Source organism: Nothoprocta perdicaria, unplaced genomic scaffold (genome assembly GCF_003342845.1).
Source record: "Nothoprocta perdicaria isolate Ctin4 unplaced genomic scaffold, notPer1 scaffold_143, whole genome shotgun sequence".
In the NCBI taxonomy this organism is placed as follows: Eukaryota; Metazoa; Chordata; class Aves; order Tinamiformes; family Tinamidae; genus Nothoprocta; species Nothoprocta perdicaria.
The window spans coordinates 817,166-832,881 of record NW_020454572.1 but is presented as its reverse complement, the minus strand read 5'-3'; the positions used below and the strand labels follow the sequence as shown (position 1 = coordinate 832,881).

General features: G+C 66.2%; 2 protein-coding genes across 2 annotated transcripts; both read right to left on the bottom strand.

The window, feature by feature from the left end:
* Window positions 1-504: 504 nt before the first annotated feature.
* On the bottom strand, window positions 505-4,392 carry MLKL (mixed lineage kinase domain like pseudokinase). The gene is made up of 10 exons (XM_026034337.1): window positions 3,936-4,392; window positions 3,708-3,815; window positions 3,171-3,345; window positions 2,798-2,895; window positions 2,117-2,249; window positions 1,890-1,974; window positions 1,483-1,634; window positions 1,258-1,307; window positions 733-873; window positions 505-557 (listed from the first exon to the last, which is right to left on the bottom strand). Exons 1-10 carry the CDS (start codon window positions 4,390-4,392, stop codon window positions 505-507), a joined length of 1,452 nt encoding a protein of 483 aa, XP_025890122.1.
* Window positions 4,393-6,136: 1,744 nt separating this feature from the next.
* On the bottom strand, window positions 6,137-13,720 carry FA2H (fatty acid 2-hydroxylase). The gene is made up of 7 exons (XM_026034336.1): window positions 13,457-13,720; window positions 9,944-10,033; window positions 9,027-9,169; window positions 8,842-8,948; window positions 7,866-8,038; window positions 6,995-7,247; window positions 6,137-6,282 (listed from the first exon to the last, which is right to left on the bottom strand). Exons 1-7 carry the CDS (start codon window positions 13,718-13,720, stop codon window positions 6,203-6,205), a joined length of 1,110 nt encoding a protein of 369 aa, XP_025890121.1. The 3' UTR covers window positions 6,137-6,202.
* Between the last annotated feature and the right edge of the window lie 1,996 nt (window positions 13,721-15,716).

The following is a 15,716-nucleotide window of genomic DNA, read 5'->3' as shown; positions in this document are numbered from 1 at the left end:
CGCGCGAAAAGAGCGGGAGTCCGCGCGGATTCAAGGGGGGGGGGGGAGGGGATATGGGGGGGGGGGGGGGGGGGGTAATGGCTGCGCGCGTTGCCATGGTGACGGCGCGGCCTGCTCGGCGCGGAGCCGCCCGGGGCCCCTCGGGCTGCGGCGGCTTCCAGGGCCCCTCACAGGGACCTGCCGCCTTATTGAAGACGAGAAATGACGACAGCGACGCCACCACCGTCACTGTGTCCCGCGTGGGTGGCCAYGGCCTTGCAAACACCCCCCTCCCGCCATCGCAGGGGTGGCACCCACGAGTCTCCACATCCAGAGGCAAATAAAGGTGTATTGACACACAAACACATAGCAGGCCGCAGTGACACGTACATACATAGGAAGGAGGGCACATAAATACACAGGAGGGGTATCAAACAGTCAAAGAGGGGAAGGAGGGAGCAGCGYCGTCCCCTGCGCCGGCCGGCGGAGCGGGAGCCTCCCGGGGCCGGCGGCGGCCGCTCRCCCTCAGCCTCCTTGGTTCCTGCTTCTCCGCAGCTCGGCCAGCGAGTCCACGATCTCTGCGGAGCACCGGGGCGAGTGAGCGCGCACGGGGCAGCCCCCCCCGCGCCCCCGACCTGCTCCTGCTCCCGCTTCCAGCCATTGATGGCCCCGAGCCCGAGGCAGGAAATTCCTGCCCTGGATCGTGTGGGAAAGGGCCGGAGGTGGGAGCTGAGCCCGGCCTTGAGCACTTACGCTCGGCAGAAGGGCGCTGCGAGGGCTCGAAGGCCCGGCACTGCTCGATGGTTTTCCTCAGGCCCTCGGGACAGTCCTCCCCCAGGGGCTCCTGGTAATGGTGCTCGCAGATCTTCTCCCGGATCTCCTGCGGAGTGCAGCCTGCTCCGACACACACGCGGACAGGGAGGTCAGGACAGCACCGCGGCAGAGCAAGGCCTACAAGGAAGCCCCCTCCCCACCACAGCAAGGAGATGTGATCAGGCCCCAGCACACAGCAGCACCAAACAGACACGGAATGGCCGCCGGGCTTGCGGGTTAAGCACGTGCCGCGATGTCGGCTGTGCCCACACTGGAGCGCCGGGAAAAGCCGTGTTTAAGGGCTGTTAGGCTGCAGGTGGAACAGACCCAGGTGTCACGGGCACCACTGACAGGCCCCACACGCATCTGGGTGCTCCGTCCGGAGCAGAGCGGGCAGTATCCGACGCCACGTCCGGTCTCCCAGCTGGGGACTTTGACCCAGGGGACCCGGCGCTTCTGTCTCACCTTCAAAGGGGATTTTGGAGGTGGCAATCTCCCAGAGCACGATGCCGAAGCTGAAACGAGAGAAGCAAGAGCGTGTCTGCGATGACACTGCTGCCTCATCCTGCCCCGCCTCGCATGCTGGTCATGTCAGCCCCAGAGAGCTGCCTGGTGGAGGCCCATCTGGTTATGGGCCCCTTCCACAGCTCGCCATCGCTCCCTGGAGAGCCCTGGCTGGGGCAGACATACCTGTATATTTCATAGGGCCTCTTATAGGGGTAGCAGATGTCTTGCAAGTTCTCAGGGGCGACGTAGGCCAGCGTAGAGACTTTGTTCCAGTTCTTCTTCTTGACTTTCCTCTTGATGGACGTCTCTGTTTCACACAGCTCAAATCCTGACAGCTGATKAAGAGGATGAGAGAGTAGCAAAACAGAGTCAAAAGCAGGGGGGTTGGACTAGATGACCTCTGAGGTCCCTTCCAACCTTAAGCATTCTATGAATCTATCTATGAAAAGAGCAAGTGTCTAAGGTGAGAGGGGAGATGAGTCCCCCTAGTTGTTATTCTGGACTATGATAATTCTCTTTTGAGGTGGTGGGAGGAGACATCCACAAAACCAAGCAAAACAACCCAAAGCCCCTCAGAGCACGGTCCTCACCTTCACGCAATAATCTCCGGCCACCAAGAACTTGCTGCTGTTGATGCACCCGTGAAGCCTGGACTTCTTTTCTGTCTGGTGCAACCTGCAGCCGGCCGGAGGCAGGGGCAACGGGTGACGTTCCCACCTCCAGCAAACCCGAGATGGGCACTGCCGTATCCCAACCACGTCCTCCCGCTCCCGCAGCCGCCTTTCCAGATGTGCCCCATCTCCGTGCCCGTGCTCACCGGTAGAGACCTCGCGCGGCGCCCAGGGCCATGCGCAGGCGCGTGTCCCAGGAGAGCTGCTGCTTGCTGAGCACCTCGCGCAGGGTCCCGTGCTCGCAGTACTCCATGACGATGGAGAAGCAAGGGCTCCCATCTGTCCCAAAGAGGGGGGCTCTTTTTGGTGTGGGGATGGTTAGTGCCCACACAGGGACTGGGCACGGCAGCGGTGGCTTCAGCAGTGGTCCCCATGTGCCCTGGGGCCTGCGCCACCAGCCAGTGGCTCCGCTGGGCACAGCAGGGCGGGCCACGGGCGCTTGATATTAGGGCCCAGGATGTATTTCCAGGTTGTGCGTGGAATCACCACACAGTGCAAAAGAGTCAGTATCACCCTTGGAGAAAGGCACCATAACTGGGAAACTATTGGTTGAACGGGTATGAAACCACAGCCCAGTGGGCTCCGGTTCTCCTGACATCCTGCTCCGCTTCCCACACTAAGTTACGCTCGTATTTTTCTTTTTATAGTTATTTTTGCACTTCACCGCARTGCATGGCAGCAGCACAGACCTGCCCCAGCTCCGCCAGGCTGCAGGACACTCTGTGCTCCTGGGAGGGAAGGGGAACCCTGCTCACCCCAGTGCCACCTCTTAGGAGAGACCAGAAAAAGAGGGGGCAGAAGGGAGGAAAGCAGGGCTGGAGCCTCACCTCGCTCCTCGATGCAGATGCCGTACATGCGCAGGATGTTGGGCGACTCAAACTTCTTCAGCGTGCGAACCTCCTTCTCAAAGATGTCCCTCACCTTCCTGCAGGAGGTTGCAGCAGGATGAGGGGCCCCGAGCAAGGCGCCATGCTCAGGCCCCCCCAGCCCGCCCAAACAGCCCATCCCAGTGAGCCCCGCATGGAGACACCTCCTTGGCATCACGGGCATCTCTCTCCCCTCTGGCCTACATCTCCACGCCGGGAAAAGCAGCAGCATCTCCGATGGCGGCACCCAAAGCAGCAATCTGCCCACCCCGGACACCCTGTGCTGCCCGGCTCTTCTCACGAGCAGCGCCGTGTCCTCACACAGCCAACGCACACGGAGTCAGTGGTGAGCGGCCTCTTGAAGGTCTTGATGGCGACCGGGTACTTGAGATACTCTCCCTCGTAGAGGTCATAGCTCTCGGTGTCCTGCAGGTGCCGGCGGAAGGTGAGTTGCTCCCGCTGGATCTCGGTGATGTCCTCCCTTTTGTCCACGTCCGCTTTCTTCAAGCCTGCTCCACCAATGCAAGAAGGGGCGGGTTGGGCAGTGCTCGGTGGGACGGATGTGTGACAACACAAGACGGATGGAGAGGATGGTTTCTTAAACAGTGTTTACTGGTGTCTAGGGGTGCCCAYGTGCCCCATCCCAGAGCTCTGTGCACAGGGGCACGTCACTACCCATCTTGCAGCCCCATCACCCTCCTTCCCCATGCACTTAAGGACACAGAAACCAGTTGCAAAGATGAAATATCCGGTGGACTCCCGGCCCTTCTTGCGACGGCAGCGATTGAGCAAGGCAGGAGCCCRGCCGTGAGCAGTGCCACAAGCAGGGAGGTGGGAGCCCGTGCCCGGCGCCGCGTCGGCAGCCACTCACACTCCATCATGTGCACAACTTTGTGCAGCTCGCTCTGCATCCAGTCTACCCGGCGCTCCACGCCTCGCCTGGAGAGAGGGAACTCGGCGCCCAGCGGTGGCTCGGTGCCTGCGGAGAGCGGAGGGAGAAGCCGACACCAGATCAACACGCGGGATGCTAGTTCTGTTTGATGTCAGGCAGTGCAGCTGTGCTCGGACACAGTGCTAAGTGGGAGCCACATTTGCTTACTCGCAATCACCTCGTCCACGAAAGCCCTGTCGTTGCGCAGGTCCTCGGCGTCCTGCCGGCGGCAGGTCTTGGCCTGGAAGGCCTCCAGCAGGACCTGCTTCTGCTCGGCCTGCAGCAGGAGCGAGAGCCCCTGCGCCACGTCCCCCAGGCTCTCSTTGACGCGCGCAAACTCCTCGCTGCTGCTGTGGGCGCACAGGAACTTCTGGATCCAGCTCGCTTGGCTGTACTTGGCCACGAGCCCGTTGGCATCCGCCAGTGCGCGCAGCAGCTTGCTCAGCAGCTGCTCCTCGTGGCAGGAGAGGCGCGCGGCCGGCTGCRCGCGGAGCACGCGCACGGGCTCCAGCAAGGTGCGGATCCGCTCCACCAGCCGCTGGCACTGGTGCTTGCAGCACTTCACCTGCTCCAGCTGCGCCGAGATGCTCTGCGCTACCAAGAAGACCTTCTCCACGATGTCCATGGCGGCCACCTCTGCATACAAGGAGGGCACGGAGCCTCAGCGCGGCGTGCGGATCCCCTGCCCCTCTCGCCCTACATGCCCATTTGCCCTCCCTATCGCTTCRGATTTTAAACCAAACTCTCCTACAGGCGCCTTCCCTCCCGCTCCCTTCCCACCCTTCCCTCCAGAGCTTACGTGGTCCTGCCTCACTCGTCTCCACCGCAAACTGGCGAGGAAGAGGAGGGCGCCAGGCCTTTACGGGGCGCTCCCGGCGGCGCCGCTTCCCGGGCCAGCGGAAGGGGCATTGCACAAGCTGGGCCRCCTTCTTGCACAGCCTAAACCACGGAGCAGCTCCCGGAGCCACGTGGCAATTCTGGGAAGGCGGCCGTGCCGCCGCCGGAAGGGCCCACGTTGCTTTTACGGAGCAGGAGGAGGATTTGACCGCACGGAGGGCGGAGAAGACCTGGCAGGGCGAGAAGGGGCTGGGGTCTGGCCAGCTCGCTGGGGTCGGCGCTTGCAGGACACCCGTTATTTCGGTACCCACCGTTATTTCGGGGTGCAACACACCTCCTGTCGCCGTCCCCAGGAGGATGCACCAGGGCGCTGCCATGGGGGTGCCAGCTCTTGCACCCCCATGGTCCTTCCGCGCTGGGCACCCAGCAGCAAAACTCTCCCCCACAGGAAGGTTGGGCGGCGTGGCAGCCACGGGCAGATCCGCAGCCTCCCGTCCCCGCGTCGTCCTCGGCGCCAACGGGAAGTGAAGAAAGGGCTGCCGGGCAGCGCAGCAGGGCCTGCGCGCCGGGAAGCCGCTGCCCGGAGTGCAGGAAACCCCAGGCGGCCGGGAAAAGCAGCGGGACGCGCTGGGAAACCGCGGAGAAGGGGCCTGGCCGCCCCGTGTGCGACGGGAGCTGCTCACCCAGGAGGAAGCCCCCGTGGGTTCCCTCTCCTCCCAGGGCAGGCGCCAGGGCTCCCAATTCCCCTCCGTGAGCCCGGCCCTGGCACGGCGCCGGCCGCCCGGTGCCCCTTCTSGAAAGCCTTATTATTTTTTCTTTTTTTATTGTTTCTTTTCAAAATATACAGTTTATTTACAGTTGACATGTCCACAGTTTTACATATAACTTTATTCCAAACCTTTAAATATCAGAAGTAAACATTAGGAAAAAAAAAAAARAAGAAAATGGAAATCACAGGATCAGCCAAAAAAGGGGAAAAAAAAGGCATCTTGGGTAATTGTGTTCATTGCAGTTTGAGTTTCAAGTAGTCAATGTCTACACAACCCATTAACGTGATAAATCTGGCATAGAGACACAGTGCGCTRGTTAAGAACAAGGCAGAACCACAGACCTGCCGGATCCCCCATCCCCGACGGCGGCAGGTCCCGGGAAAGGCCGCGCCAGGAGTGAGGGGAAGAGCCGCTTCCCAAGGCCAGAGCCCCTTGGAGCGAGCGCCGCGGGGCCGGAGGGCAGCGGGACGGGGCGCGGAGGAGCTGCGGCCGCGGGTCGGGGCCGTGCCCGCGGCGCCGGCGCCCTGCCCGGGGTGCTCTCCGGGACGCGAGGCCTCCATCCCGCCGCGCGTCCCGCAGGGAGCGAGCGGGAAGCGTCGGGCCCTTCATCTCCGGGGCAGCCGCGGAGCTGCCCGCGCGTCAGTGGCACGAGGGAGCGGGAGGGCGGCGAGGCCCCCGGTGATCCCCCCGGGGGTCATGCGGAGCGGGAAAAGCGCCCGGCCCGGCACTGCCCACTCCTCCTCCCCGGCAGGGAAGGCGCCGGCAGCGCCGCCCGGGCCGGAGAGCCGGAGGGCGGGCGCGCGAGGGAGCCCCGTGGGGCCGGAGCCCTCACTCCTCTTTCTCGAAGGTCTCCTCGGGGATGAGCGTCCGGAAGGGGTAGTCCCAGAAGCGGGTGCTGATGCCGAAACCTGCGGGGTGGCCGAGAGGGCGCTCAGGGGGACGGAGGCGCCGCGCGACCCGCTGCCCGGCTCCGCTCGGGGGCCGGTGGGGCGAGAGGAGGCCCTGTGATGTTAATGATGAGGAGGAGGCCAAGGCCAGCCYGAGGGCGGGCGAGGGAGGCTGCGGAAGGAGGCGGCAGCCCATCCCTGCCCCAGGGTGAGGAGGAAGAGGGAGGAAGAGCAGAGGGAGCGAGGGCTGGTGCCAGGTGGCGGCGGGGCCGCCCCACGGCTTATCTGCGCGGGGCGCGTTCTCCTAGGAGACCGGGCAAAGGGCGGCTTGAGCAAGCGCGGGGGCCTCACCCTGCGCCCGCGCCGGCCCCGGGCGCCGCCGCGTCCACCGCCCGCCACGCTCGGCCCCGCACGCGGCCCCTGGGGGAGGCTGAGCAGCATCGCGCCATCGCCCCCGGCCGAAACGCCGCCCATTTGCACCCAAAGGCACTGCCCTCTGCTCTCAGCCAAGGAGACGCGCGCTCCCGAGCCCCTCATTTAACCTCAGTTAAACCGGCATCAACGTGCCCGCCGGTGGGCCCAGGGCACCCGGAGCGACGCCGAGCGCGTGTGTCCCTGCAGGGAGCCGCGGGCAGGGAGCAAAGGGGACCCCACGCTTGTCCCAGGCCTTGCAAACCTCCTGGTACCTCAGCCACCCCGTGGCACCCAAAGCACGTGGYGCCCGCCCCGTTACCTGCTTTCTGGTGCTCGAAGTGGTGCTTCACGTGGTAGGCCTTCAGCCCGTACAGGTACGTGCCCTTCCTCGGCGAGCCGTAGTGCAGGTAATAGTGCATCATGTCGTAGATCACGTAGCCGCAGAGGCCCCCGACGAACACGGAGAGCCCCAGCATCTCCGGCAGCAGGATGCGGAGCAGCCCGTAGAAGAAGCCGATGACGAGCGCCGCCGGCACGGGGGGAAACACCAGGCGCGAGCTGTCAAAGGGCGACTGCAAGAGGAGGAGGATGGTGAGGAAGGAGCTCCGGCCCCTCCGGATCCCCCATCCCAGCCGGGAGCCTGCTAAAAGCCTGACGGAGCCCCCGGCCAGGCCTGGAGTGGCCCAGCAAACCCTGTCCCCAAAGAGCCCCTTCTCGGCCACCCTGTGCTCCAGCTGGGCCTCTTGTAGCTGCAGCGCTGGCTTCTCAGAACGCCCTTTTGCTCTTTTTCTTCTTTTGGAAAACAAATAACCAAAGAACAAGAGCAAAGCAGCACCCAGTCTCCCCTTGCAGGTCTACCCGCAGTGGGAGCAGCCCGTTGCTGGCAGCGGCTCGGCAGGACGCTCCCGGCTCCACGGGGACGTTTCCTGCAGTGAAGCTAGAGGGAGCCCGTCGCTTTTAGCTCTTTCCATCACCCGGCACCAGCAGAGCCGCCACATCCAGCCTCAAGCTTTGGGGGACCCATGACCAGGAACTGCCATCCCCGGCATCACATAAGGGCGCCCGCTCTGGCCCGTGACACCGCTGGGGACAGTGAGGCCACACGGCACGTCCRAGGTGCTCCGAGAGGCTCCGCCCGGGCAAAGTCCGACGGTGCCACGGACGGGGCCGGTGCGGTGGCCGCCACTCACCTTGTGATGCTGGCCGTGCAACAAGAAATGCAGCGTGATGAGATAGTAGTTACTGGCGGGCGGCTTCATGTGGAAGACAAAGCGGTGGATGAGGTACTCGATCAGGGACCACAGGAACATGCCCAGGAGGAAGATGAAGGGGAAGTAGTATTTGTGCACAGGGATGGAGTACTCTGCACAAGGAGACGGGCAGCAGTCAGTGGCCCTGGCGGTGCCGCGGCCCTCCCCACGCTTCCATCGCGCTCCCCAAAGGTTATAAAGCAGCAAAGCCCCCTCTGCAGCAGCGCTGGGTTTGGGCAAGGCCGAGTGCCCCCCTGGGCGGGCGCAGCGGCCRCTGGCACCGCGTGGCACCTCGCCGAGAGGAGCCGAGCGGCCGCAAACAGGGCGCTCCAGAACAAAGGACACAGGCGGCCCCGGGGCRCCGCCGCCACCGCCGCCGCGCTTGTTGTTCCCGGACAGAGGGAGATTGAAGGGCAGGCGCTGGGGGCAAACAAGCGCCGCTCTGTGCGCGGCCGCGGCGCTCAGAGCCGGGTTTGTTCCCGCGCGGCGGCCGGCCCGCGCCGTGGGCGGGAGCGCGCGGTGGCACACGGAGGGGCAGGGGACGGGAGAGCGCCCGGCAGCACTTTGGGCTCATTTGTGGCTGGGGTGGGAGGGGGTCCAGACCTTTTGACACCCCAAAAACGCTGCGAAGGGCAGCAAGTCCTTCCCTGCTTCCAGGTCTCCCACAGGCTCCCGTCCTGCAGGGACGGCCCTGGCCTCGCCGATGGGAGCTCAGTGCCGGCAGCCCCCAAGCTGCACGCGGGTGTGCAAGGGGACAGGGTGGGCGGCAGTGCGGGCTGTGCTGCAGGGCAGGCTGCATGCGGGCTGTGCATGCAGGACAGCCCCTGCTCCCGCATGCCGGGATGCAGCGGCGGGCGAGCGGCGCAAGCTCCGGGCAGGCTGCAGCACCGCTGCGGGCGCTGCCGCGGCTCCCTACCTGTGGTGAAGGAGGAGAAGAGGCGGGTGTTGCCCTGAGCCAGCGCCGTGTAGCTGACCCAGCTGAGATAGAGCACCACGGGCGTCCACACCAGGAACACCACGTACCTGGAGCGGGGGCACGAGGCAGGYGTCAGCGGCGCCCGCGAGCCCGCCCGGCGCGGCATGGCCCCGGCGGGCACTCACCACGCCGTCTTGGAGAGCGCCTCCACGAAGTCCGAGTGGAAGAGGCGGATGGGCCGGTCCACGGGCTGGTGCACCCACTCGTCGTACTTCTCGCCCAGGTGGCCCACCTGCCACAGCAGCGGCTTGCGCCAGTCCACCAGGTCCTGGGGGGGCACAGGGCGTCACCAGTGCCACTCGGTGTGGGGCTGCGCTGCCCGGCACCCCACCACCTGCTCAAGGGGCACCACCACGATGCTTCTCCCCATCGAGCTATCGAGATCAAACAGCAGCCCCAGATGCCCCTGGCTTGGCCAGCAAGCGGCCAGGACTACGGACATCCCCAGGATGTCTCCCCACTACCACCCTTGTTGCCTGATGCAGAGTGAAACAGGAGCACGGGGAGAGGACATGAGATGGGAAGGGGGATTCAAATTCCTCTGCTGCACGCGGTCGCCTTCCCGCAACGGGACATGGAGAGACCCAGGCATCCAGCTTCACGTGCCCACATGGGCAAGCAGCTCTGGGYGGGAAGGAGAGGCCCGAGCGGCAGCGCTGCCTCCCGCGGCCGTCGCAATCGCCGAGGCGCCTCTTCCATGGGCTGTGCCAGGTAGGGCTGTTTCTCCATCCCTCCCGTGCCCCAGGACAGATACCGCGCGGGCGCAGGCAAGCGCGGGAGGCGCCGGCTGCCCCGCGGCGCCCGCGCTCTGACTAAACCCATGGCCACAGCGGGTGCCCGATGCGACCAGCCCGGCGGGATGGGGCCRCAATCCCACATCCTTTGGGGTCACCATCATCCCACTCACTCAACCCAACCACCACGGAGAACATCCCATGGGCACCGGGAGGAGCGGCCCGCAGAGCAGCTCGGGGCTTCCCCGGCTCCCTCGTTAGCCCGTTGGCTAATGCCAGGCTGCGCGCRACCCGTCCCCAGCGCTCACCGTGTCCGGATCCACCGTTTTACACCGCGGATCCATCCTGCTCGGTGCAGGAGCTGCAACATCCAGCAGCTTCTCTTCCTCCAGGAGACTCTGCAAAGACAAGAAGAGGACAGGGCCATCAGTCTCCCGTGGCTGCCACATCCCCAAATGACAGGGGAGAACTCACTGCTACCAAGGCTTTGTGGGTTTTTTTTTTTTTTTTTTTTTTTTTTTTCAAAATTTGCACCACAAAAAGGTTAATTTAGGATGTGCAGTCATTTGGGGTTAAAACTCCAAAATGGTCCCAGTTAATCCCCACCAAACAGAGCTCCCCTTGCTACCCAAGTACCAACCATGGGGCATCTCCCCACCAAGCCTGCCCGGCCCCACGAGCACCCACAGCGGATGGGAACCAGGCCCCGCTGGGACATGGGTCCCGTTGGGCGGCCACGCTCCTAAAAGCGTGCCCAAAAAGCACCCCAAAAGCATCCAATAAAAGGGATGCAAGGAGTAAAGAGGCTGGGAGGCACAAGCCTCCTGCGCCAGGCCCCRCGGGGATGTGGCACCGTGCTGCCCTTGAACATAGGGCAACAAAGTGCCCAAGGGCTTGGGGACGGCAGCGCCCTTGGGCCCGCAGGCTCCTTCTGCCGCTAAATACGCGCGGGAGAAGCACCTGCGGAGCCCAGCGCCCTCGCAGCGGCTGCCAAGGGCACCCGTGCCCAAGGGCRCTGGGTCGCGGGCGTCTCTAATCGCCGCGGGGCCAGGAGGGGACGGTGCAGCCTGGCACTGTGCGCCCTGCCAGGTACCACGGGCAGACCCGCGGCTCGGCTCGGCGGAGGAGCTCGGCCCGGGCAAGAGGTGCCCGAGCACGTGGAAAAACCCAGGCAGGAGCCGCTGCTGGCTCTGCCTGCGTGCCCAAGGAGGCGGCGGCCCCGGGGCGGCCGTGCCCCGGCGGCGAGCACAGCCCCGGCACGGGCATGCCGAGCGTGCCTTTTCCTCCGGCTTCCCCGCTCCGAGTTACCCATTAACCAGGAGCAGGGCCCGGCCCGGCCGAGCAGCCCAGCTCCACGATGCCTGCTCGCTTTTCCGGGTGCCGAGAGGCTCCATTTTTCCCAGCGGATGCTTTGGGCCATGCTCTGGGCCACTGAAAGGCCTCACATGGCAACAGCCCCTCCCCGTAATCCCCGTGCAGCAAAGAGGCGCTGGCAGCCGGGGGTGAAGGAGGAGGTCGAGCGGCGTCACCTGGACGGGGCGGACAGGACTTTAGTCCGTATCATGCCGGCGGCGCTGACGYAGAGCCCCGGCGCTGTTTGCCGATACCAGACACTCCTTGCGGGACGGGCTCCGGAGCCGCTTGTCAGATGGAGCCCAAGCTGCATCCCGGGGCGGGGCGGGAGCCGGGACGGGCCGCGTTCCCGCCGGGACGGGCCCCGCGTGCCAGGTGGGCCCTTTGCAACGTGAGCTCATGGCACGACCCCATGCCGCCGATCTGCCCGTGACCCCCCAGCCGGATTTCCAAAGGTCCCTGCCAAAATTCTCAAGCTTCCCACACACCTTCCTTCAGCCGGGCAGCACCACACGCCAAGAYAGGAGGGAAACATCCCTGGAAATGCAGTGAGCTGCAGCTTGGCCGGGGGGTTTTGGGAGGAAATGAGCCGGTTCACAACAGCCGGGGTTGCTCCCCGCCACGCTCGCTGCCGGGACGGATGCTCAGGCCCTGCCGCAGCAGCCCCACGGCCTCTCCTCGTCTCCTGCCCTTCCGGCACTTATCAACATGTACAAACACCTGAGGGGAGAAGGTGGGGAGGAAGGGGCCAAGCTCTTCGTGGTGCTGGCCAGTGACAGGACAAGGGGCAATGGGGAAACCCAGRCAGGTCCATCTGCATGTGAGGAGGAACTTCTGCCCTGTGAGGGTGCCAGAGCCCTGGCACAGGCTGCCCAGGGAGGCTGGGGAGTCTCCTTCTCTGGAGGTCTTCAAACCTGCCTGGATGCCACCCTGTGCTCTGGGTGTCCCTGCTTGAGCAGGGGGGTTGGACTGGATGATCTGTAGAGCTGCCTTCCAACCCCAGCCATTCTGCCATTCCATGTGCCATGTCCCCAGCCCTGCAAGCCACAGTGGATGACGCTACTGGCCCCAGAGCATCCGAAGCATGGGCCAAGGGGGACTGCAGAGAGACCCCGCGGGCGCCCAGGGCGTTGGGAGCCGCGCGCGCCGCTCGGGAAGCGCCCGAGGGCTGCGCGTCGCGCTGGGCGYAGCAGCAGTGAAAGCGGCTGGAAGGCAGCTCGGCCAATAAATATATAAATAAGTAGAGGCGACACGCACAGCCCCGTTGGTGCAGCGCTGCCCAGGCCGGCGGGCGCGCGGCGGGCCCGGGGCGCAGGCGAGGCCAGGCCGCCTCCCCGGGGAGCCGGGGCCCGCGTTGACTCACAGGGACGTCACGCAGCCCAGCGGGGCTCTGATGAAAGCCCTGCCGTTGCTCAAACCCCAGCGCTAATTAGACGATCCCTCTCCCCTCCAGCGGCGCTGTTCACATCCCGCTCGGGTAATTATCACGTCGCGCTTTGATCTCCCTAAATGCCACTTGTGCGGAAATTAAGACGGGATTTATATTTACTTTTTTTTTTTTTTTTTTTTTTTTTGGTAATCTATCTAGAGAGATCAGGCTCCGTGATTCAGGCGGGGAGCCACCAGGGCCGCCCGGGCGCGGGGCGGGCGCTGTGGCACGGCCCTCGCAGCGGGGAACCCGTCGGGCCGGTACCTCCGTTCGCCCCAACCCGTCGGGCTTGTTCCGCCCGCCGGGAGTCACGGGCCGGCCGAGCGCCCCGAGAGCGGCACTACCCGGGGTGAGAGCCGGCGTCGCGCCCACCGCTCACCCCACGGCAGCCAGCGCGGGCCCTGGCACCCAGGGCCAAAAAGATAGGGAAAAGAGAGGAAAAAGAAGAAAAATGAGATTAAAAAAGAAAAAAAGAAACACAAGCGCAAACAGAACGAAGGGCCAGCAGCACGGCCGGCCGGTCAGTGCCCCGTGCTGGAACGTCCCGCAAGGGCAGAGCCCCAGAGGGAAGGGGGAAGCAAGAGAAGRGAATGGGAAGCGCCGGGGCGGCAGCGAGGAGCCTTCCCTCCCACCGGGCGCGTTCCCCGGCGGTGGCGGCGCTGAGTCACGGCGACGGGCACAGGTGGCGGGGCCGCCCGGTGCCGCTCCCTGCCGACAGGTTCCCCTGCCCGGCCCGCGGTGCCGCGCGGGCCTGGCGCCAGCGCCCGCCGCTGCACAAGGCCCGTGCGGAGCCGCACGTCCTCGTGCGCAGYGCCCTGTGCCCCACGCCCTGTGCCCGTGGGGCGGGAGCAGCACCGGGCACACACACGGCGGCTCCGCAGGGCGCTCGGCACCGCGGTGCTGAGCAGCGGGACACAGCGGCTGCACAGCCCCTGCACCTCAGACCCCATAGAGCCCCCCGGACACTGCCCCGTGCCCCCCGCAGACACCAGCCCGAGGGTCTGCGGCCCCGTGCCCGGTGCCCCGCGGGCGCCGCTACCTGCTCGTCGGCGGGCTCCAGCTCGCCCACGTAGTACTGCTCGAGCCAGCGGCGCGCGTTGGCCGAGTGCCGGTGCGGCGGCCCGTCGAGCGCGGCGCTCACGTCGGTGCCGGCGCGGCGGCGCAGCAGCTGCTCGCCGCCCGGGTGCAGCCGCACGAAGGCCGACAGGTCGTAGAGGCGGCGGCGGCAGCGCACGAGGCAGGCGCCCTGCGCGCAGCGCGCCCGCACCTCGGCGCCGCTCAGCGTGCGCGGCGCCGCCGCCATGGCCGCAGCCGCTGCCCGAGCCGCTGCCGTCGCGCCCCGTCCCGTCCCGTCCCGTCGCGGAGCGGCGGCACTGCCGCCACCTGCTCATCTGCATACATGAATATCCCGCCCGGAGCCACGCCCACGGCACGCCCCCCCGCGCCGCTGGCCACGCCCCCGTCCCGGACGGGAGGTGCTGCGGGGCGGGGGGGGGCATGGGGAGGGTCCGGGGGGTGTGGGGCGCCCTGCTGAGGGAGGGGGTGGCACGTCGGGGGATGGGGTGCGGTGTGGGGCACACGTGGAGCGAAGGGGGTGTTGGGGGGGCCCTGGGGGATATGAGGCATGGGCTGGAGCACCCAGGGCAATGGGGGCTCATGGGGTACACCGCAGCAAGGGGGGCCATCGATGCCCACCCGGGAGGGCTGTCCCTGCGCGCCCCCAACGCCACCCGCCCAGGAAACGGGTGGGTGCCCGACGTGGCCTGTAATAAAGACAGGGGCGCGAGGCGGGCGCCGAGCGCGGCCGCCCCGGGCTGTGGCCCCGAGCTGGGAAGCGGCCGCCCTGTCATTATGCCCTGTGCGGTGGGGCAGGCGGGCGCCCCGGGCCGCGTCCCTGCTCGGCCGCCCTCGTCTGCACCCGCGGATGCGGCCCGGCCGCTCCCCGGCGCCCGCTGGCAGCCAGGGGTGTCCCAGCGTGGGCCGCCGGGCGTAGGTGTCCTGCTGGAGCCGGGCGCCCGCCCTGGGCACGACGGAAACAGAGGCTCCTTGTGGCCACTCCGCAATGGGGCTGCTGGCCCTGAGTGTGACCGCGGGGCTGACGCAGCCCAGCGCAGACCCCCATGATGCTGAGCTCCCAAACTGCCCTGTTTTCCCCCAAAAGAGATTTGGAGAAGCTCCATGTGGAGGTGCAGGGAGGCACCCGGCTGCAGCTCCCACACTGGGATCAGGGTGTTTCACTGGGTGTCAAGGCAGGACGCGGGAGATGTGGCGGATGCTGCCCGCGCTGCTGTGCCCGGCCAGCATTGGGCTGGGTGGCTGAGCAGGAGGAGGAGGAGGAGGAGGAGGAGGAGGAGGAGAGCCACCTGCCCCAGCAGAGCTGGTCCTGCCGGCGTCCCAGCTCCGGGGTGTCCTCGGCGTCCCCGGGCCGCGGTGCTGCCACCAGCGCAGCCCCCAGCGCCGCCCGTCCGCCCCGGCGCGGCGCCCGCCGGCCGCACAGCGCCACGGCCAGGCATTTCCGTGCCTGCCCTCCCACCTGCTGGACGTGGCCCGCAAAGCCCTGTCATGCCTGGCCTAGGATGAAGCCTCTGGCCTGGGGCATCCTGCCAGGGCCCGTGCTGTGTTGGGGCTCTCTAGGGCCCTGCAGCCTCCAAGGGTCCGGGATCCCAAGCCCTCGGAGTGCAGAGCGGCCGCGGTGCCCCGAGGGAAGCGCTTTCGCACCCTTCCTACGCTCGGGAACGCGCTCGCCTGCCTGCCTGCTTGGAGCCACCTTAGCTCCATACTCCAGGAGAGCAGAAATGAGGAGCGAACCTCCCTCTCCGCCAGCCCCCACTGCATCCCTCCCCTGCCGCATCCCCCAGGCTACTGCATCACCCTGCGGACAAGCACCAGCRCAGCCCTCCATTCCTCCCTGAGCAAAGTCGGGATCTGCAGGTGGCTTTTGGAAATGGAGAGCCAGAGCCCTAGWGGGATGCGGACACGCCGGCCACCCTCCTGGTGGCAATTTCCCTTTGGCCTCTCTTCTCTTTCGACTGCTCCGAGGGCCGGGTGGGTGCAAGGCGGGTGCTCCCTGCACCCAGAGCCCTGGGCGCGGTGGCCTCTGATGCCGGGACGTGACGCTACCCGTTCCCACAGGGGCGAGCGCCCTGCTGCACCCGCACAGGCGCTCAGTGCTCTCCAAACCGCCCAGACGGGGAAGCTCTTTGCACTTCAGCAGTATTTTCCAAAGAGCCCAGGAATGAGAGGACAAACGGTTGTGGCTGGAGCAGAGGGACAGCCCCGGGTGCGGGCAGAGCAGCGCA

Coding starts and splice junctions, on each gene's coding strand:
- FA2H (XM_026034336.1), bottom strand. CDS start 13,720: ATGGCGGCGGCGCCGCGCACGCTGAGCGGCGCCGAGGTGCGGGCGCGC. Junction 10,034..13,456: donor TGGAGCCCGCCGACGAGCAG/GTAGCGGCGCCC, acceptor TTGTCTTTGCAG/AGTCTCCTGGAGGAAGAGAA. Junction 8,039..8,841: donor CTTCTCCTCCTTCACCACAG/GTAGGGAGCCGC, acceptor CTCCTTGTGCAG/AGTACTCCATCCCTGTGCAC.